The following is a 22,226-nucleotide window of genomic DNA, read 5'->3' as shown; positions in this document are numbered from 1 at the left end:
GGGAGGGGAATGCAGAGAGAGGGAAGGCTGGGGCTCAGGGACGGGTGGGGGCGGCGAGCAGAAGGAGCTCTAGCTTTGAGACTATACGGTGGAGAGTGGGGCTGTGAGTTTTGTCTGTGTGGACACAGGCAGAGACAGAGGAAAGAAGATGGGTGGACACAAAAGGAGACATGATAAGGATTAAAAGTTACAGATCTGTGTTCTCTCTCAGCTGACCTGGACCCAAACAGGAAGAGAGGAGGAAGAGACAAAGCAGAGGTGCACAACAGAGGACTTGCCTGAACAAGAGGCAGCGAAAGAAGACTGAGGAGGCGTGCTCACACCCAGGAAGAGAGAGGAACACTGAGTCAAACCAGACAGACAGGAAGAGGGTGAGAAGAGGGAGGAGGAGGAGGTGGTGGTGGAGGAAGAGGAGGAGGGGGTTAAAGAAAACATAAGAAAGCAAGAGAGTCAAAAAAGTAACACCCTTGACAGGGAAAGAGAGCGCACACGCGTGTGTGTGTGAGAGAGGTTCAGCCGGGAAGAACAAGCAGAGGAAGGGGGGAGGAAATCTGCAAGCAGAGGGAGAAGCAAGGTGAAGCAGGGCAGACAGGGACAGAAAGAAGGTGAGGGAGCCACCGGGTGAAATCAGCAGGAGGGGAGAGGTATGAGGGGACAGCTTCTGAAGTCACTCTTCTCGATGGTGATCACTATCCTCTGTCTGGGGAGCCTGCTGACCTCTCTCACCTACGTGTTGGGCGGCAGGTAAGTGTGTAACTATACACATGACACACACACACACACACACTAAAGACGGTGAAGACTGCAAGACAAAAGTGTTAGAAGGTGCTGATGCAGCAAGAAAACACTGATGCACTTGAGTATCGTGATGTGTTTTGTGATATCGATTCTGGAAAAAACACTATTGCAATTTTTAAATCCAGTGGAAACTTCTTATAGTGTTTACCGGAAAAGTAATTAATCACTTATATGAATCATAAAGTTGTTTAAAGTATTTGTTTCTAGTAAATTACACAGCTCAGTAATTTAATTTGTACAGTAATTAGAAAAGCTGTTACCCATCCTCACTGTGACAACTGCATTAAAAAAGTAAACATTTTTAACTCAAATCTTGTTCATGTGACGCTGTGACAGTTTCCCCAAAATTAGATTTAAAAATAAGCAGTGTGTCATCTTGCTTGCAGTATTGCAATATCTTGAAATGTATTGAATCGTTACCCCTGTATCATGATACGTATTGTATTGTTAGGTTCTTGCCAATACACAGTCCTTTTATATTCATGTAATGAACATACAAATGTGAGTTAGACAGTAATCTGTATGAGAAATGAAGAAAAAAAGAATTTGGTTATAATAATCTAGTTATAGTCATAAAAAAGAGGTTTCCAGTGTAATAGTTTATATTATGGATGTAACAATACCAAAAACTCTGAGGTACAATAACACATGGTGCAACAGATACAATAAAAGGTCCACAATACAATATTTATCGCGATATTACTTGTAAAAAAACAAAAACAAAAAACAAAGTATCCTTAAGCAAACAACAAATCTGATGTGTACAGTATTTTTTGTTCATGTAAAATTTGTTTTATTCTTTTTAATTTAAAATGCGTCTGCTTTCCTTCTTTAATGAAATAAAGTAAAAGTAGCCAGCCATGTTTTAAGCATGTGCAAAACACTGCATGAATTGTCTTCAGGATGTAAAATGAAAAAATAAAATATTTAATCATTCAGTGCTGCAGTATATATCATCACAGTCCAGGATGGTACTGAGACTGTTTGTAATTGCGATACTGCAATATCTGAGATATTTGTTACATCCTTAGTTTATATGCAGAGATTTGTGTCAGTGTTTTAATGCATCATCAACCGCTGAACACTTCCACCCCAACATAACAATGTAAACTGAGACAGGAAGAAATGAGCACGTTTTGGCACAGATCGCATCAAAATTAGACTGTGATACAAACGCAGATCCCATTAGGTACTTGAACTCAACCAGGTGCTTCTGGTTGAGGTGCTGAAAATAGTTTTCAGTATTTTGTTCTTATAGTCTTCTTGCACTGCCTACATATCGCTGTTTATTACTGCTCTATTGTCCAAACCACACAGTACTAAAGCTACTTCCTTTTTGTGATCTAACTCATCTGTCACAGAGCTGGTAGCAACTTGTTTTTCCTCTTTAAGCCATGCTTGTTTTTGCTGTAAGGTGTGGTTACTGTGAAATGATTGTGTTGAGAAAAGGAGCCTGAATTAGCTTCTTTTTTTTTTCATGTATGTGTGAATACATGTCAGTAGGCACCATGTGTATCTCTCAATGTCATGATTCATCTCACAATACTGAGCACACAAGTTAGAAGAAAGATACTACAGCCTTCAGGAAACTATTTTAAAACTCTAGTTTTGACAAACTATTACCCACTTCGTGATGAAAGTCATTCAGCTTATCAAACTAAAACTACTTTCAAAATGTAGTTTAACTGCATTACAGGAAACGACCACAGTCAAAGTCTGGAACCTTGTGTAGTTACACAGAGATGCAACTGAACTGACACTGAATAAAGTGTTTGATTTAGCAGCCAGGGCAGGCAGGCTGCAGTTAACGATATCAATTAATCTTCTGATTATTAACTGCTAATTGAACTACATGTAGTTAACTTCACCTCAGCACTGAGATACTACCAGAAAAAAATGGAAAATCAACTTGAAAGAACATATCTTCATCCATACAAAATAATTTATTTTTCTAACTTTTTAACTTTATTGTTACAAAGCTGCATTGAAATAAGGCTGTTATTGCCTTTATAGGTTTCTATGTGAGAAAACTCAAAAGAAGCAGAATGTTTTTTGCAAATATGGTAGCAAAACTCACACTGAAATCTGTGATGTCACAGTTTGCATCAAACGTTTTTAATTATTGCAACTCCTAATGAAATTCAGTTCAACCAGCGAACTACACTGAGTCTGGGGAATTAGCTTTCCTTCTCCAATCAAAGGTATTTTTAATGACCACTTACTTAATAATTGGTAGCATTCCACATGCTCCCACTAGTTTTTCCACATTATTAAAATGATTTTTAAGTGTTATGTGCTTAATTGCAGTTTTTCATTTGAAAGCTGTTTTGAAAATTAAGTTGCTCTAAATAGTTTTTCTAAGTCTAAATTACACACAATATGAGTTGATGTTTTGATGTCAACACGTCTCACAAAAATACCAGTGTAAAAGTTCTGCTTTCAAAATCTTACTGCGATTAAAGTACAAACATATTTGCATCATTATATGTATAAATAACTAAAATTAAATGTACACATCATGCAGAATGGTCCTTTTCATAATATTATATATTATTGGATTATCATTATTGATGCATTAATGTGTTAATCACTTTAATGTTGCAGGTAGTAACTGTGGATCTTTTTTTTTAACTACTTTGTATACTATATATATCATAATTCATTAGTTGATTAATATTTTGTGTCAATAATCTATACCTCAAGTACCTCAAAATTGTACTTAAGTATAGCACCAGAGTAAAAGTACTTAGTTACAGTCCACCACAGCTGCCACCTAAACACTGACAGTGAAATAATATGAGAGGCCAACCACACCAATACCCACCTGTAATGTAAGTGGTATTTATCTGGATATATTTAATAACAGTATGCGATAGGTTGTGGGTCCTGCAGTCCCACAGGTGATCACACGAGACTGTGTGAAGACTGGGAATCAGACAGACTCACAGATTACGAGACTCCAGCTGGACTCTATCAAAGATTTCCCTCTTAATCACAGCCCTCTGTGGAAACTTAAAAGCAGGAAGAAAAGAAGAGTCATAAACGTATGAGCAGCACATACTGCAGACCACAGACGTTACAACTCATGGTCACGAACAGGCAGACGGTTTGCCTCGGGTTGAAATGCAGCTGAGAAGCAAAGGTCTCTGCTCGCTGGTTGTTCATTTATGTTGTATGAAGCTGACAGATTTACCACTGCTCTGCCCCACGTCAGTGAGGTCAGTGTCAATGTCTGTGTGCTGTAGTGTGTCTTGAAGTTAGAAATTCATGCGTACAGAGCTACTTGTTAACTGAATAAAAGCATTTATCGGTTAGATAGGTAGACGAGTGAGTTAAGCACAGGGCTTTCTCACAGGAGAGTGGGCTTCTTTTTATTATTATTTTTCAGTTTTCAGTGGCAGCTTGGTTAGGTTTAGGCAACAAAACTAGTCGGTTAAGTTTAGGGAAGGATCATTGTTTGTTTTTGCCATGAGGATGTAAATAGTCACACTGGCAATTTGCAGCCTGGGTGCAAATGCCATGCTTGTCTCTGCGATGCTAGACTATACACACACTAGCATCTGCCACACTTTGTCCTCTGACAGGCAATTTGTGACACAGCACAGAACACAGAAGCAACAATAGTCTAAGATTATCTCGAAACGTCCCCTTTGTGTCCATGTATTTCACAAATCCTAATCCTAGTTCCTTGGAACCCCCCTCCTTGTATTCAAGTTGAGTCAGTCACATGAACACACACACACACACACACACACACACACACACACACCAAACACATAAGTGATTCATTTGCTTTATTGGCAAAAAATAACACAGATTAAAAATGTTTACATTCTTTGAACCTTTTCCTTTGGTAAATGTCTCTTTACTAGCCTGACATTTCCTCTTTTAACAACCCAGCAGAGTAACGTTTGCACGCTCATCCTCACCAAAACAATAATGATGATTCATTATCACAGAACTTGAGACGTCACTGAGGTGTGGCCCACTGTTTTATTATTGAGGACAGAGGGAACATGAATGAAACATGAGCAAATCTAATTTTGACAAAGACAAAGGCTTGGGGACCCTACCTGTGACTTTCGAGCTACCCCACAGGGCGGGTGGGCCTCGACCACAGGTTGGAAACCACTGCCTTAGTCCAGAGGTTGTCAAAGTGGAGAACCGAACAAGACCAAGCAAGTAAACTAAAGGGAGGCGTCTTTTTCATGCTTTGTCTGAGGGGAGGCCCCCTGAACTAGTCCGTGTATTTCCCCAGTCTCACTACGGCTGCATCTTGTTTAATTAAGCTATTGTCATGGTAATATATGCATTTTTTGTGTGTTTGGTTCTGATCTTGGGGTATCCCTACTTCTAGGACTAGGGCTGCACAATTTATCAAAGTATTATTGAAGTTGTCGTGTGGCCACATGCAATATCCAATTAGCAGAGGCCACGGAAAAATGTGTGATAATACTATACTGAAATACTGAAGTGCAGAGATTGATGTAAGAATGATCCACATTAATCGTGAATCATTCGCAATAAATGTGCTGTTGGTCCCTCTTAAAAACAGCATCGGGACATTGATCCCAGGAGGGTTTGTGATCTATAATACGACCAAGATGTTTTATTTTGCAGCGTCATTTTCAAAGATAACAAAACGTGGAGCTGCCCTGCTTCTTTTCTAGGCCACAAACTGTCAAAAAACACACTTCCTACATATCATAAACAAACATATGACCTCTAACCCACAACTGACCTCACCCTCTCCCCTTATCTCCCCTTGTCTGACCCCCACCTGCACCTCCACCCAGTGTAACGAACATGTGCATGGAAACAAACAATGCAGCACATTTAGAGCAGGATTTTCCTCTCAGCTCATGTAAACAACAGTAATATGAATCAGAGAAAAATGCAGGCTCAGAGCCTGTTAGATTACCTGTTTTTCTCTGTATTTTACCGACCTGTGCTGTTTCTGTCTCGTTCTCTCAACAGCAATGTGGAACCTCACAAACCGCCTCCTCAAAAGAAAAGCGCCCCTCAGTCCTCTGACCTCTGCAAAGGCTGCAAGTGAGAGCGAACGCAGTCACTGCTTCTCCTGGAGTGACCTTTTTGTTTATGCTTTCATCAGATCAAGTCATGTTAGTGCTACAGGGATTACTCACCTGACTCTGTGTGTGTGTGTGTGTGTGTGTGTCTCACAGGGAGGTCATCGACAAAGTGTTAGAGCGTTACTCTCAAACCTGGAAGAAGCAGGAGGACAGTTACCAAAAATTCAGGTATAAAAAACATGACATCCTCTGCAAATAATTCTCCATGCATGCACAGATATGCTCTGTCTCCATAGCTGTCCATAGAAATATCCATGCAGACAGGAATTGTCCAAACATTGTCAGGGTCCAGGGAAGTCAAATAAACTGAACATAAAAGTGACTGTTCATCTTAAAATCAAAAATACACATTCCCCGCCAGTCCATAAATATCAAAACTACTGCATTCTACCAAAATACAGCAGCCATGAAAAAGGTTAAAAACAATGCATACTCATCTCATTTTTAACTGAATGCAGAACAGTTCTCCGAAAAATGAAAATTCAGTCATTATCTACTCACCTTCCCAAACAGCATAAGTGAATGGTGACCAGTTTTGAAATGGGTGAATTATCCCTTTACTTTAAAATTTAACACATCAACATAATTTTTTTTTCAGTGCATCAGTACAGTTCTGAGGTACTTGTACTGTATTAAAATATGCTACTTTATACTTTTTCTTTATACATGCTGTTGTCAGAGATTTATGCTGTCAACATGAGCCGGTCAGTGGCGAAAACAAGGACTTTTAATGGACGAACTTAGACAGAGAATCCTCAAGAATCACGTAGTAGCTCGTTTCTTGGCTGCATCGACCCCTCTCAATACTGGACCAGTTTCAAAAGGAGTTGTTCCCATCAGTCACACACGGGAAAATAGAGTTTGCTTTTTAGAGGGACTATCGCACCTTTAACCTCACTACATTGATAGTTTAGGAGGAAAAGCTGGGACAGGGGGCACCCAGATTTGAACTGGGGACCTCTTGATCTGCAGTCAAATGCTCTACCACTGAGCTATACCCCCTTCACAGATCATAAAGTTTTCATATACTCTCATGTGCTTCAGTACTATAAATTTAACATTAACAATCCAAGGTATTCAGTAAACATTTCATTTTTGTTTCGTTTCCAGACCACTGACAAATACAGTCCACACTGGAATGACTGCAGTCATAAAAATCATTGAAAATAATTAAATGTTAAGAGGATTTACTTCCTTACCAAACTTTGTGGCAACCCATCAAAATGTTGAGATATTTCCAGCTAAACCACTGAAGTCAACCACACTGTGGTTTTATGCATCATGATGAAGCATCCAAATGAAGTTTAATCAAAGCTGAGGTTGTCTTGAGTTTGACAGAATCTGTGCATTTTCATAAAACGTTACACTCGATTAGATAAGTTTGTAATGAATTTAACACGTGTACAAACTATATGGTTTAAACTGGAGTAAACTGCTCAGCAGTGTATAAAATAGATAATATTAACTCCTTCTTGACGAGCTAAAACAGTTGTTTCTATAATAATCCAATAATCTAATGTAATAATATAACTCTCTGAAAGTTTTCATTCTGCATCATTATACTTTTGTTGCTTTAAGTTAATACATAGATAATAGTTTTCTACTTTTTTTTTTTTTTTTATAAATGCAGGACTTTGATTTGACAAAGCAAAATTATACTGTGGTATACATAAGAGAAATATATGAATAATGTAAATATTTCTTCCACCACTGAATGGTTAAAACTTTTCTTTTCTATCACACCTGGTTAAATAATTATAAAATAATAATAGAATAATTATACATCATACATCTCTGTGAATGATTTCTCCAAAACCCGGCAGCTCACGCCAAAACTATCTAGAAGGGTAAATTACATTTAAGGCCAGAGGAAAAATATGTTCTTTTGATTTGGGGATAAACTGTCCCTTTAAGTCGTGCTCACAAGGGACACATAGATCAACACACATTATTTAGTTGCAGCTGAGTCCATTTGCTTTCTGTTATAATTAAAAAAGACCCTAAATCTCAACAAATTTATGAGTCAGATTAAGAACACCCAGTCTCCTCCTTATAATGACAGCACACATATCATTGCACCACTTCTAATAAAAACTGGGGAAATTGATTTTGATTTTTATGTTTTGCATAAACAACATTAAGTAATGATGGGTGGGTCTCATATGACAGTTTTAAGAAGTACAGTCTGCTTTGATTTGTTTCCCAACAACTAAACCAAGTAAATAAAATATTTCCTCCCATTGTGTTTTTTCCTTTAAGGCAAGTCCAAGGGGCCGGTTTCACAAAGACAGACGCCGACTTTGGCTTAAATAAAACAGACAGTCAGGCTTCAGAAACATGTCTAAATTCATCTGTTGCACATTCTTAAGTAGAACTATGACACAATGAATTCTGGGTAAATTAACACCTTTTTCAAAATAAAAAAAAAAGGCGGCCCAAGTGACCACATGCAACCACTCAGCTCTGTTTACTCCAGCAAAAGGAGCTCAACAGTTACAAGGAATTTTACTTGGAAAGTCTGTGAAAGAGTGTAACAATATCAAAAATGTTTAAAAAAAGCTATAAAAAATATGGTGCAAGATGCAAATAAACCATTGTCCTTTCCATAGTGATGCTAGCAAACCACAAATTATAAGCCATGTTTCCCTGTTTTTTGTTGCTGGGTCCTACTGAAATGCACTAACTTACGATAGACTGTCAGTAAAATTAAACTAGTCTAAAATATCTTTGTGAAACAAAGCGCACTCGTCTGATATACGTTTGTCACACTGTTGGGAATGTCCTACTGCGTCTGGTCTTTGAAAAAGTAAATGTGATGCTTGACCTTAAAGAGAACTTTGTTTGACAAAAAAGTAAAGTCCGTGTGGTATTTGTTTGCCTTTAACATGAATAGAAAGAAGAACAAGTACAAATGTTTAAGGGGAAGTAGGAAGCAAAAGCAGAGGAACTTAAAACCACATGGTCTAAATGTAACACGTCTGGAGATCTTGTGAGTTACAACAAACAGAGAGATTTCACCTGAAGGAGCCGAGAGTTTTCAGAAAGGCTCTTTTTATTGAATTAAAGGTGAAATCTGTAATTTAGTTGCTGTAATAAATCATAAAATGACCATAACATGTCATCAGAGATTAAAGTCCTTATATGAAAGCAAAAACATTTTTATTTATAAGCTGATCAAACTGCCTGTTCAGTTAGCTCTTATAGTATTCAGCAAATCATGAAATAAGACTTAATCTGCCTCCATGTATGTTATTTAAGCAAATCCTTGTGGATTCCCAGGTCTCAGCTGAGTGCCAAGTGCCATGGGTCCGACAAGGCCATCGTTACCCAGGCCAACACTCCAGTGGGAACAAAGCTTGTGTACGACGGGGAGAAGAGGAGGAGCCTCCAGGTGACGCCGGAGATTTTCAGCACCTTCACAAAGGTATACTGTTTGTCATTCATGTAATATCCACCACAACATCTGCAGCTTGTTTCAGCGCTTCTCACATATTTTACCACAGAGGTTATTGCACTGCTTTGTTTGTTAACTCTTTATTTGAAGGGGCGTGTACAAGACGTGTGTAAGAAGGTGTATAAGAAGTCATTACACTTTCATGGACACGAAGGAGTCTTTATGAAGGTTAATGACTGCTGTCATTAAGTATTATTTACTAATCTATGTCATTTTTAATGCAAAGTTGACATTGTTTGAGACGCCTTTGTCATTACAACTTGACAATTAAGCAAGTAATGTCTTTGTCCTGAGAACTTGACATTATCGACCTTAAAGAAACAGTTTGGCTTTATGTTTGGCATGACATTATATTGTCATGTGGTTTCATTATATCACAATGCCAAATGCTTTTGTAATACTGTCAGAATAATTTCCTGGGCTTTGAGTAAAGTGGCACCATTTGGACTGTCATAAAGACGTCAGTAAATGTTATAAGGCCAGTTTGACAACAGAGTACAGTACCAAGGTGAATTAGCTGATGCACAGATAGCGGTTAGCTAGTTGTCTGCTGTTATCTGCTGGTATTAGCTAGTTAGCTCAGTTAGCCATAGAGCTAGCCGCCTGAGTAGCAGACTTGACCCCCAGGGGGGCCAGGAGCCAAGCTCATATTGAACACCACCTCAGTACTGTATTCCCTGTCATCAAAGCGTGTTTGGTCCAGGTCTCTGGGGGATTTCCAGTGCCAACTGACACTTGCATGCGATGCATTTCTCAGTAGATATGAGAAGGAAGCGAGATGTGACACTTCTCAGCTATTTCTATTATCAGCTGCAGAAAAAATGCGATGTCATAATTGACTAAATTACACTCGGTCACAACAGTCATAAAAAGTCATAAAGACTCCTTATACGCTCATGCACACCCCCTTTCAAATAAAGTGTTACCCTTTGTTCTCCCATAAGTCATGTGTCCACTCACATGTTAGCTCTTTCATAAACAGGACTAGACAGCACAGTTTATTTTGGGTAAAAGACTCACAAACTTAGGATGGAGACTTCCTGCACTGCTGGGCTGCACATACTTTTTACTCTTAGCACTCACTGGTAAAAAAATTAAGACTCATATAGGTTTTTAGAGAATGTTCCCATAGATTTCAGGGGGCACCCAGAGTTGAACTGGGGACCTCTTGATCTGCAGTCAAATGCTCTACCACTGAGCTATACCCCCTCTTAAAAACAGATATATTTCATACAATATGATGCCAATTTAATATGCACCACACTACTTTTAAGGACATAATTTTTGTATTTGTAAACACATAATTGCAAGAATCGAAAGCATTCATTGAACATGTGGAATCTTTTTTTTTTTTTGAGTGATTACAGTGACTCTGTTTCGAGAGGATTTGTGGCAAACCATCAAATTGTTGAGATGTTTCCAGCAAACCCACAAATGTCAACCACACGGCGGTGTTATGCTTCATAATGATGCATCTTGATAAAGTTTAATCAAAGCGAAAGTTATCTTGAGTGTGAGAGTTTGTACGCTCGATTAGATAGGTTTGTAATGAATTTAACACCATAGTTTAACCCTGCAAGACAACTAAATACAGTGTCCTTACATGTGAATGTGCAAAAAATTACAAAACTCCACAACTCTGTTAATTTCAACAGAGAGAATAGTTTTCTTTATGCAAAGAATTAAAGGAAGTGGGAACCTGCTGATCTGCAGTCAGATGCTTTACCACTGAGCATGTTACTTCAATCTACACAATCATCTGCTTTTACTTATCATTTACATTTGTAAACACATAATTGAAAGAAAACAAATGATTCAGTAAACATTTTGAATCTTTTGGATTTTTTTTTCCAGCCCACTGACAAATGCAATCCACAATAGAGTGGTTACAGTCATGTAATTTATTGAAAATAAGCCAAGCGTGTCAACAGGATTTACTTCTTTACCAAATGTCGTGGCAAACCATCCAATTGTTGAGACGTTTCCAGCGAAACCACAAATGTCAACCACATTATTATGGTTATGCTTTAATGATGAAGCGCCCTGATGTCTCTGTAGAAATATATTTGCCAAGATTGGAACCTAATTTTTACTTTGAGTCCTTACTGGTCAACACATTTTTGTTTAACCATGTCACACAAGTGAAGGCAGTGTCTTACCGTGTGAATGAACAGTTTACAAATTTACAATGGACTGGTTGCACAGCAGCCATTGTGACTCGTCACAGCAGGAAAACACAGGTGGCCTTAATATCAGTAATTACGGCTCAGTTTCCGTAAGTGTCCGTAAGCAACAGTGCCACTGAGGCAGCGTGCACAATAGAAGGACCTCCTCTAAGCTGAATGCAGCCGTCCATTGTGCATTTATTTCAGCTTAGAGAAAGTTTATCTTCTCAACAAGCAGATTTGAACCTCTACATCTGCAGTCAAATGTTCTACCACAGAACTATACCCACACTGAATGTAACAGCTTGTAAACATGCTTTATTATTAACTGTTTAATCAAAGCAAAAGTTACATTGAGTCTGAGAGAATTTGTGCATTCTCATAAAATGTCACGCTCGATTAGATAAGTTTGTGATTAATTTAACACTAAATGTGGCTAACGTTGCTCAGACGGCACCCTGATTTGAGCTCGCTTTTTACATCTAGTTCTCACTGGTCAACACATTTTTGTTTAACCATGCAGCACAAGTAAAGGCCGTGTCCTTGCATGTGAATGGGCAATTTATAAATCCATGGCTTATTTAACTGACAAAGAAGACATTTGTCTTCTCTAAAAGAAGAATGTAAGGGCCAGGGGGCACCAAGGGTTGACCCTTTTGATCTGCAGTCGAATGCTCTGCCACTGAGTGATATACTGTTTTTTCACATCAAAAAATAATGTCCAGAAGAGCAGATCAAATTGATGTCACATGATTTTTTTTATTAGTGTAACATGTAGAGGGGGTATAGCTCAGTGGTAGAGCATTTGACTGCAGATCAAGAGGTCCCCAGTTCAAGTCTGGGTGCCCCCTATCCTTTAGATTTGTAAAGTGGGGAAGGTTCTGTTGTTGGTTTCTAAACCCATGACAATTCATATGTAGAAAGGAGGCCTTTTACTTGTGTTACACGCTTAAACAGATGACCAAAAGTACAAAAAATAATGTTCAAATCAAGGCAAATATAGTTGTAAAGAGATCAGGGGCTGTAATTTTAAAGAAAAAAAAAAGTCCAGCTTCTTAAATACGAATATTTTCTGGGGTCTTGACTCATCTCTGTCAGTAAACTGAACATATTTGGGCTGAAGACATCTGAGGACATCACTTTAGAATTTGGGGAAACACTGATCGACATTTTTTCCACATTTTCTGAACCAAACGACTCATCGATCAGTGGAGAAAATAATCATTGATGATGACTGATTGATGATGAAAATAATTGTTAGTTGCAGCCCTAAAAACACTATATTAGGATAAACAATTTCGGCACATTCATAAGGAAATAATCAGGTTACATTACTTTAATATTGTGATACTTGGATTATGTTACTGGCTACATTTTTTAACAAATAATTACCCCTCCCAACCGTGGCATTCGATATACTCCACAATCTACTTTTAAGGACATCGGTTTTACATTTGAAAACAGAATTGTAAAAATCTGAAGTATTCAATAAACATGTGGAATCATTTGACCACTGACAAATGCAATCCACGTTAAAATAATTACTGTCATGAAATTGATTGAACGTAACTCAGAGTGTCAAGAAGATTTAACTTTACAAAACATTGCGGCAACCCATCAAATTGTTGAGACGTTTCCAGCAAAACCACAAATGTCAAACACATGGTGGGGGTTATGCTTCATGATGAGGCGTCCCGATAAAAGTTCAATGAAAGATAAAGTCAAGTCTGGGAGTTTGTGCATTTTCATAAAATGTCACGCTGGAGTAGATAAGTTCCAGTGGAAGCCTCACATCCTGGTACAGAGTCATTTCTATTCAAATATTGTTTAAATAATTTGCTTACAGTGATGAAGTAGTCCGCTTCATTTTGGACCTTTTATACATGACAATGTGTAGAAAGCTGGGTACTTGAGACTGGTGCTGCAAGCACACTGAAATCATAACGGGGGAAAAAAAAGGGAATTTTCTCTCAATGAGAAACACACTCTCCTTGAAGCGTCTGACAGACTCCCAGAAGTGAGCCAACATGATGCAGCAAAACTTAATGATCCTCAGGTGACCCTGTGTAGTCTGCTCAGACAACGAGAAACAGTCTGCTCATGATGGAGACAGAAAAGTCCCTGGAGCACAGCTGTCCTGTCTCATTACTTCATATCCATGTGATAAAACAAGTATCAATTGCATGCTAATACATTTGACCCAGCCTGAAATCACTACTACAAGAAGTTTATATTGTACTTTATTAAATTACATGTTCCTAAAAGTGATTAAGGGGGCACCCAGATTTGAACTGGGGACCTCTTGATCTGCAGTCAAATGCTCTACCACTGAGCTATACCCCCTCTGACTATACTCAACATTTCATACAATATGATGGCATCTAAAGTAGTATAATGACATAATGTTAAAAATGTAGTATTAAACATAAGTGTAAGCAAAAAGCAGATATAGCTAAATATATGAGCCACATATATGTTTTTTTCTTTCTTCCTGGCTTCGCTCTGGAAATAGTTCTTATCTTGACTGTGGCCTCAGCTGAGAAACAGATCTTTTTCACAGCAGCCCATATTGACATGAAGCAGTAGGTAAACACAGGTGTTACCAATCATACTAATGAAGGTCCTTTTTATTTAGTATAGCAGAACCTTTCCAATAACCTAACATGGCCAGCTGTACTGCTGTGGACAGGGTCGGCAACAAATAGTATTTTAGCCACCTAAAAAGGTTCACCTAAAAAAATCAACATCAGCTATATTATTGCTCTCTTCGAACCAACCAAATCTCATAAGCAAAAATCAGTCATTTTACTTTGCAGAACACGTGGGTTACTGGTCTACCGCTGCCTCGGTCAGTTAGTTAGTTTGTTTTATTTGTGACTTTGTTGAATCCAAACTATTTTTTTAAAACACAGAAATCACACAATAACACAAACAAACTAACAGATTGAAGCAATGGTACACCAGCGCCTCCCAGGTAAAATTACTGATTTCGCCTGTAGAGTTTGGTTGAATTGGAGTAATATTTGGTTTATATTCTAGTCAGAAAGAGTGGTCTAACAATAAAGTAAATAAATACAGTGTACACTTAAACTGATATAGATTTTTTCAGGTGGACCTTTTTTAAGTGTCTAAAAACATTTTGTTGCTTACAAAAGACTTTGATTCTGTGCTGGCATCTTCTGTAGGCTAATACACTAACTATGGATAAATACAGTGTAAAAACTCCACATCAGATAATCTGAATCATCCTGTTAAAGCTGCCAGCAGTGGGAAGTACTGGTATACTGAAGCATACTGATGAAGAATAGTATGGGAGCTGAACTTCTCCTGGTTCTGTAAGAATTTGTGAAAAATGTAATTCTCCATTAGATAAATAAGTTATTTAAAACAACAAGAATAAAGATCTTTGAGGGGGCACCCAGATTTGAACTAGGGACCTCTTGATCTGCAGTCAAATGCTCTACCACTGAGCTATACCCCCTCCTATGAACATAACATGAAAAACTACATATATAAAACATGTGTATCATCATGATATATGCAGATTTGGATAGTATATTTTGCAGTGAAACAACTAACCACTGATCTATTTCCCTTTAAGTTCATCCAGAAAGGTTGTGTAGTTCACTTGTGTCCTGAGTGGCTGCGATCAACAGCTGGGATAAATATGTACAGTCTTCATACCACAGTGAAGAGTTGCCGTAAACACAGTTACCGTTTTCTTGATCACTGTGCAACCTATTTATCCAAGAATGAACAAACACTACCTCTGGGCTGTAGGAGGAGGAGGTGTCGTCTTCTTTTTTATTTCAACTGGCAATGAATCTGGTGTCTAACTGTTATTAAATTATCTAATGGTATAAAATATAGGGCCCATGGGCCAAAACCGGCCCACCAAAAGGCCGAGTCAGGCCAGCTGGACTGCAGAGATTGCAGAGAAGTCATTCAATCCAGTTTTTCAATAGCATGCACTGCTATCCCTGATTGTTGAAACTTTTTCCCAAGACATCTCAGACTGTTCATCATCCGTTTTGTAAACTGCAACAATTAAATGCTTATGTGCCAACTATTCAATTTCTCACTTGATAAAGTTTTTAAGGAAAAATTCCTGATGGTTCCCAATTCTCTGATTTCAGCTTCTCAAATATGAATATTTTCTGGTTTCTTTAGTTCTTTATGACAGTTAACTGAAAGGATTTGGGTTGTGGACAAAACAAGACATTTGAGGACAGATTAATCTATAATGAAAACAATCATTAGTTGTAACCATAATTTTGTTATTTATAACTGATTATACAAAGGTTTTACCAAAAGTGGTTGCAGCCTTCTTTTGGCTCGAGGGCACAGCTGGTGTATCCTTAATAACACATGGTAACAATGAAATACAACTTCATTGCTCAACACAGTAGAAATCTAGATTTTACTTGTCAATTACATTGATCATAACATATCACACTGATGACAACCCATAAAAAATGTTCCACTGGCATTACTAAGATGTGATTAACATCTCTGCTCATCACGAAATGAAAACACGAATAATTGCCTTCATATTTGCCAACAGTCAAACAGTTATTTGGAATTTCAGGCTGTGTTTATATCTTTAAAATTACAAGACTCTGAGGCAACTCAACCAGAGAAGGAAGGAATCTTGCAACAAACATTCATATTTTTTGATTTTGGAGGCCCCACGTAGACAAAAGTGCTCGTGTCTCCATCGCAATAATTGCAAAATATAATATCAAAAGTAAAATTATCTAAAGAAAAATCTCCTCATGCTTATTTATAACTGGCTAATGTACAACTCACTGTAACTTTGCCTGGGAAAAATGTAAACACAGGCTCGTTTCATCTGATTTCAAAGAGAATCAGACCCAGCGGCAGCCATTAAGCATAGGCATATAGATACAGCCTGTCTTTTCACTGACGGTCACAGCAACTTATGTAGATCATAAAGAGGCATCAGTATTAAACTGAGACTGTTTCTTAACCAGTTGAAACTGCTTTCAGCGCTTTAATCTGGTATATCAGCAAATTAGATTTTCAGTCACACATCTTAGCAAACAATTGCAAATGAGATCATAGATTTCCCTGCCTTAAAATGCCTCTTTGTCTTTCACACATGGTATCATGATCAGTATAAATGTGGTGCTGTAATGCCTGTTTTGTTGGTGTTGATTCCAGGAGCGTCCTTTCCCAAATAAAACATGGGACACATGTTCTGTTGTTGGGAACGGAGGGATCCTGAGCAACAGTGGCTGTGGGAAGATGATCGACTCAGCTGAGTTTGTTATCAGGTGAGAAACGTGTCCAGTGGAGCTGACTGAGCAGCTGATGATAACGTTAAAATATCTAAAATATCTCTCGGAAATCCCACTGAAGGATCTCTGTTAATCTGTTTTGTTTCTTGTTCAGGTGCAATCTACCTCCTCTACAAAACGGCTATGAGAAACATGTGGGTGTCAAGACTGACCTTGTGACTGCAAACCCCAGCATCCTCCTGGAGAAGTGAGTAAGAATCGCACCGCCCTGTCCCCTTAAAATGTTTCTTTTTTGACTTGTTGCTTCAAATCTGCTGTTTATTTTCAGGTACGGGGCTCTGATGGGGCGTCGTCGTCCATTTGTGGAGAGTCTACGTACCTACGGAAACTCCATGCTGCTCATTCCCGCCTTCTCCTACGGCCACAACACTCCCGTGTCCCTGCGGGCATTCTACACCATCGAGGACTTTGAAAGCCCCAACCGGCCCATCTTCTTCAATCCTGAGTATCTCCAGAGTCTAGCCCTGTTCTGGCGCGCCCAGGGCCTGCGAGCTGTGCGGCTCAGCAGCGGCCTCATCATGGTCAGCCTGGCACTGGAACTCTGCAACAATGTGCATCTGTACGGATTCTGGCCCTTCAGCAATCACCCACATGGACTCCACGCCCTCACTAACCACTACTATGATGACAGACAAACCAAAACGAAATTCCACGCCATGCCGGTTGAGTTTGACCTCCTGTTGCGGCTGCACAGTCAGGGGGTGCTCAGGCTTCACCTGGGAGATTGTGAAAAGTAGCTCCAAGACGCGGGGCCAGCTGACAGGACGGGAGCAAAGTGCCTTCTCTGTAGCCTCAGGATGAAGCGAGCCACTCATGAAGGCTTTTTAATGCAGTTTTGTATGAATGGACAGGCCTATTTTTGCTGGATTAACTGTGTCCAAGCAACATGGATGCTTGGACTTAAATAATGCTGAGTTGGCGAACCAGCGGCCAAGACGTTTGCACTGAAATCAAAATGCAACAATCATAAGACTGTAAACATTCTGTAAATAGTCTTTTAGTGTATCTAAAACTGTATTTATTACCACAAATGTTCCAGCTGGAGTCTGGAGGGAGGCCTCTGTGGGGATCTGCATTGTAGTGCCTTATGTTAAAGGGATAGTTCAGATTTTTAAAAAATCTTTTTTGAAGTGTGGTTTTATGAGTATTACCTACAGTAGGCCGCCCTACTGCCCTACTGCTGACTCATTCAGCTAATTTGTTTGTGGCTTTGGTGAATCAGGACTAACCCGTGAAAACACCAAAGTCACACAATAACATAAACAAATTAACGAACTGAGGCGGCTGTAGACCAGCAACTCCTCTTTACTGTTTTATGACAGTAAAATAAAGCAGAGAAAATATAGCATACACTTAAAACACCTCGTCCACAGTCGGCATGCTGACTGTCATCCACTGTAGGTAATACACTGACTGTGGAAAAGTACCAAATACAACCACACTTCTAAAAGTCAGAAGTATCCCTTTAATCAAACTATCAAACTAATGACAGTTATGTAACTGCTCATGGGAGCTTTTGTAACAAACTGAATGTATATTGAAGAAAATCAAATACCTCCTTTACATGAAGATTGTCTGGCTAAAAGTCTTTATTACTTAATGAAAACAGCAAAACACTGAATGTGAAGATTTTGTCACACATTTAACCACTTTCAACCATTTAACCAGACAATATTCTGGAATCTGTTGAGGGGAAATGTTATGGTACGCATACTTTAAAGTGGAAATAGACAATGTTTTTACTTTAATTTATCATTATTAAGTAAATGTTGATCGCACAGTGTAATAGCTATAGAATAATGACACTATCTGCATTTATCCGTTGTACTGCAGACAACATGATTATTTCACAGTGTTAGCTGGAGGTAAAACAATGAAAAAACTGGAGGCTAACATGAATCAGACAGTGAACCACATAACCAGGAGAAAATGTCCTCTTTTTGTGTGTTGTTGGGTGCCAGAGTCAAATTAGTAATGGGTCAGCATTTAAGTTTTATTCCGTACTAGCTGCCAGTCAAAAGAAAATGAGGACAACTATCACCCGTCGCATGAACAGACCATTCAATTAGCAAAATAAAATACCAAAAGATGCCCCAAAATCTCAAACAGCAGTAGAATCAGCCAGTCGTCAATATATTTGTCCGATTACCCAACTGTATGGATCCATAGAGTGAGCGTGTACGGGTCGGCCAGTCAGGTCTCATTAGTTAATGTGAACTTTTTACGGTACCGCTCGCGGCCTGGAGACTGAGTGACAGTACAGATTCAGAAGAGCTTGTATTTTCTTCAGCAATAGTTAAGGAACAAGCCAATAGAACTTGCTAGCTAGTGTTAGTTAACACGTTTACCACCTGAAAAGTGGTCCGTAAGCCTCCCAGTCATCGGTCTGACACCAGGCAGAAAATTGTGTCTCCATTTTAGACTAAATTAATGATAAAATTTCCGTTCTGTGCGAAACAACAGGCTAAAGTTACTCAGACGATGTTGTTACTGTGCAATGCATGTCATTACAATAGCTCTACATTTATTTATCTCAATTTACAGTGAACATGCTTATTTCTTCTCTCTTAAGCGGAGCTCGGCTCTGAGAAAACGGAGGCGATACAGTTTTGTGTACAGGTGCAACAGCTGCACAAACAATATTTACACTCAGAAAGCGCTAGGGAGAGAGCTGAAGAGTTGTATGGATGAGGTGCAAACATGAAGTCAGGTTGAGATCTCAGAGTGCCCGCAGGAGTCGTGTCCTCGTAGACCGGGCTGCAGTGCTGCAAACAAGGCCAAGGCCTAAAAAAAGACACCAGTAACACCAACAGGAGGTCCCTCCTCACAAAGGTTGCTATGGTGAGCCTGCGTTACAATGTGGTACCCCTCGTAACCATAGTGACCAGACAGGGATACGTGCTGTCACAGAGGTGCAGCATACACATGTTGGTACAATGTTCATTTGTAAACAGATACTTTATAAATTGTGAAAGCTGAATCAATGGAGATTTAACTGACTTCAGTGTAAGGTGATGTAATGATTGTGAATTATGCACTGTGGGTGAAAATTGTAACCTTTGGGTGAGCTTCTTTTTGTAAAATTTGCATCAAGACTCATGTGACTTATGGGTCTTGTGCAACTGGGAGTATTACCTTTCATGACATTTATATAAAGTCTTAACAGCGATTTTTATCACCCAGAGAAATAATATACAAGCTGTAGATGACCCATCTATTGGTGAGCCAATTTTAGAATTGTTGAATGTTTGTGAGTTTGTTATTTTTTTTGTGAACAGCGCGAGGTGAGAGGGAAAATGAAGTCAAAAGTGAATAAATATTTATCAGAAAAAAGTTATTTGTGTGTAATTTACTGGAATTTACTTGTCTAACCATGAGGCGGAGGCTTTTTTTCCCAGACATCTCAGCTTGCAGGAGCCTTTAAGTGCCTAAAACCTGCCAAGATTGTCAATAGAATGCAGCGTTTCTGCTGAGAAACAGCATATTTTGGGGCACAGACAGTTTGTGCTCAGTGTTCAGGTCAGGGCTGGAACACTGTGTGATTTATTAACAGAATTTTGCACAGCCTTTTATGTGCACTCTTGTATTGATTCTTTTCTCTTTTGTTACACCTCATACAGCATTTTCAACCTGATTTAAGCCATATGGCAGTGAGGTGTGACTCCACAGTAATATTTCTGTTCATTGTTTGGCCTCTGATTTTGATACAGCTGTGATGTAACCCCTGTGATACCAGGGGTGTTCAACATTTTGCAGGCAACGGACCCTGAAACTGAAAGAGAGCCGGAGCAGGGACCCCTGAAAACATATATTGTGTTTAATGATTTCAGGTCTTCCTTTGTTTGCTTTTACCTTACCAGCAGCAGTTGTAGCATGGCTAATGTTGCTGCTGCGTTGCTGCTGTGTTAGCCTTAGACCTCACACTTTTGATTTTGGAGGTGGAGGACATGTCAGAGTCTCTGTCCCATTAAGTTACAGAACTGTCCATTGTGGCTCACAAGCATGTCTGCACACTTGCAATATGTTTTGAGTAATAAACTCTTTTACAGCTGACATCATCAAAATTCTGCGCACGCATTTTGGCAACGGAGCTTGTGGTCTCCCCAAGTCATCCAGACAAGTTACAAAGCTGCAAACATTGCATTAGATGTTTTACCAGCACCAAAATCACCAAAATGTCTGGTTGTCGCATGTATGGTTGTCAGAATCAATATTCCATGGTTCGACTTAAGTTGTACAGGTTTCAGACAGGATCACGACCGTTTCAGAGCAATTGGCGCCGTCTACGCCTGCAGACCATTAAACGTGTTGACTGCACTGAGAACACGATCAAAACTGCTTGTGTTTGCAGCGCTCACAGACGAGCTGTTGTTGTCTTCTGTTATACTTCCATTGCCAAACTGTGCACACAACTTGGTCATCATTCACAACTTGTAAACGAAAAAGGATCTATACATTGCTAACTAGTTCAGTACACTATAAAGAAGAAAACTTCAAGGCAACTGTCTTGGCTAGATTTTTGCATTTAAATCAAACTCTGGCTCTTAAGTTGTGAAATAAACCAAACAAAGTTTTGCTGACATGCAATCTTTTGTTGAGATAATTTAAAAACCAAACCTGACTTGTTATTATTTGGGTGCTTGAAAATTAAATGGTTGCAACTGAAAATATTAAATTATTATTCACTTTTGCATCTATGAGTGTATTCAACAATATTCCAAATACAGTTTTGGGAGGGGGTTCTAAAACTCAAAGATTTTCAGTGTTTAAATGTCATTACAATCCTTTATCTCACACTCACAGGTACCAGGTGTGCTGCCAGAGGAGCAGCCTGGTTTAACCTCGACTCTCAGGTTCCTCATGTGGGATGAAATGCAGCCAAGCTTTGTTCAAAGACACAGAACTTTGTGTTACATTCCAGTTTAGATGAGCAAGTGTCCAAAGATATCAAACATGTCAGGCCGAATTATATGGAAATGTGTCTACAACGATGGCCAAACATCTGGACTTTTCCATTTGAGGTGGGCTAACATTAATGCTTCCAATGCAGCCATAAAACAAGCATCATGGGTTTGACTCAGTATGAGAATGATTTAACTTTAGCATGTTGGGATGAGAGCAGATACAGAATACATATGTAACACTGTCTTGCTAAGTGGGGAAAAAAGTCATGTTTACTGGCTAACTTTGAAGCTAGTGGGAAAATTTAAAGTGAATCTCTGCATGCAATTAGTTAATCATTTTATTACTTAACCAGTTTACCATTCAGCTATGCCAAAACCTAATATTTTTCCAATAACATCAATGTAACGTCACTGACAACCTCAAAGCAGACATGTAAAATCATGCTTAGTTAAGATACAAGCTCACTTTTGTGCTGTAATTCAAGTCTGCA

General features: G+C 38.9%; 1 protein-coding gene and 5 non-coding genes across 7 annotated transcripts; 2 read left to right on the top strand and 4 right to left on the bottom strand.

Moving 5' to 3' along the window:
* The first annotated feature begins 407 nt into the window (after positions 1 to 407).
* st8sia6 (ST8 alpha-N-acetyl-neuraminide alpha-2,8-sialyltransferase 6) lies at positions 408 to 17,971 on the top strand. Of its 2 annotated transcripts, XM_084743811.1 has the most exons (7): positions 410 to 744; positions 5,776 to 5,850; positions 5,985 to 6,059; positions 9,171 to 9,315; positions 16,695 to 16,807; positions 16,926 to 17,018; positions 17,100 to 17,971. In XM_084743811.1, exons 1-7 carry the CDS (start codon positions 647 to 649, stop codon positions 17,566 to 17,568), a joined length of 1,068 nt encoding a protein of 355 aa, XP_084599937.1. In that variant the 5' UTR covers positions 410 to 646; the 3' UTR covers positions 17,569 to 17,971. The 2 variants fall into 2 exon arrangements, with proteins under 2 accessions (XP_084599938.1, XP_084599937.1); XM_084743812.1 differs by lacking the exons at positions 5,776 to 5,850; positions 5,985 to 6,059 and having other exon boundaries at positions 408 to 744.
* trnac-gca (transfer RNA cysteine (anticodon GCA)) lies at positions 6,822 to 6,893 on the bottom strand. Its single transcript has one exon. It is a non-coding gene; the product is annotated as a tRNA-Cys (tRNA).
* Positions 10,483 to 10,554, bottom strand: trnac-gca (transfer RNA cysteine (anticodon GCA)). Its single transcript has one exon. It is a non-coding gene; the product is annotated as a tRNA-Cys (tRNA).
* On the top strand, positions 12,290 to 12,361 carry trnac-gca (transfer RNA cysteine (anticodon GCA)). Its single transcript has one exon. It is a non-coding gene; the product is annotated as a tRNA-Cys (tRNA).
* On the bottom strand, positions 13,782 to 13,853 carry trnac-gca (transfer RNA cysteine (anticodon GCA)). Its single transcript has one exon. It is a non-coding gene; the product is annotated as a tRNA-Cys (tRNA).
* On the bottom strand, positions 14,920 to 14,991 carry trnac-gca (transfer RNA cysteine (anticodon GCA)). The gene has a single exon. It is a non-coding gene; the product is annotated as a tRNA-Cys (tRNA).
* Positions 17,972 to 22,226: the final 4,255 nt, after the last annotated feature.

This window comes from Lutjanus erythropterus, chromosome 19, assembly GCF_056507025.1.
Source record: "Lutjanus erythropterus isolate fLutEry1 chromosome 19, fLutEry1.hap2, whole genome shotgun sequence".
Classification (NCBI taxonomy): Eukaryota; Metazoa; Chordata; class Actinopteri; order Lutjaniformes; family Lutjanidae; genus Lutjanus; species Lutjanus erythropterus.
This window is presented reverse-complemented; position numbering and strand designations above follow the sequence as displayed.

Bases quoted from the DNA above. Each gene is read 5' to 3' on its own strand.
- st8sia6 (XM_084743811.1), top strand. From the start codon at position 647: ATGAGGGGACAGCTTCTGAAGTCACTCTTCTCGATGGTGATCACTATC. The intron at 16,808-16,925 runs GTGAGAAACGTG...TTTCTTGTTCAG, and splicing joins TCAGCTGAGTTTGTTATCAG to GTGCAATCTACCTCCTCTAC. The intron at 17,019-17,099 runs GTGAGTAAGAAT...GTTTATTTTCAG, and splicing joins CCCAGCATCCTCCTGGAGAA to GTACGGGGCTCTGATGGGGC.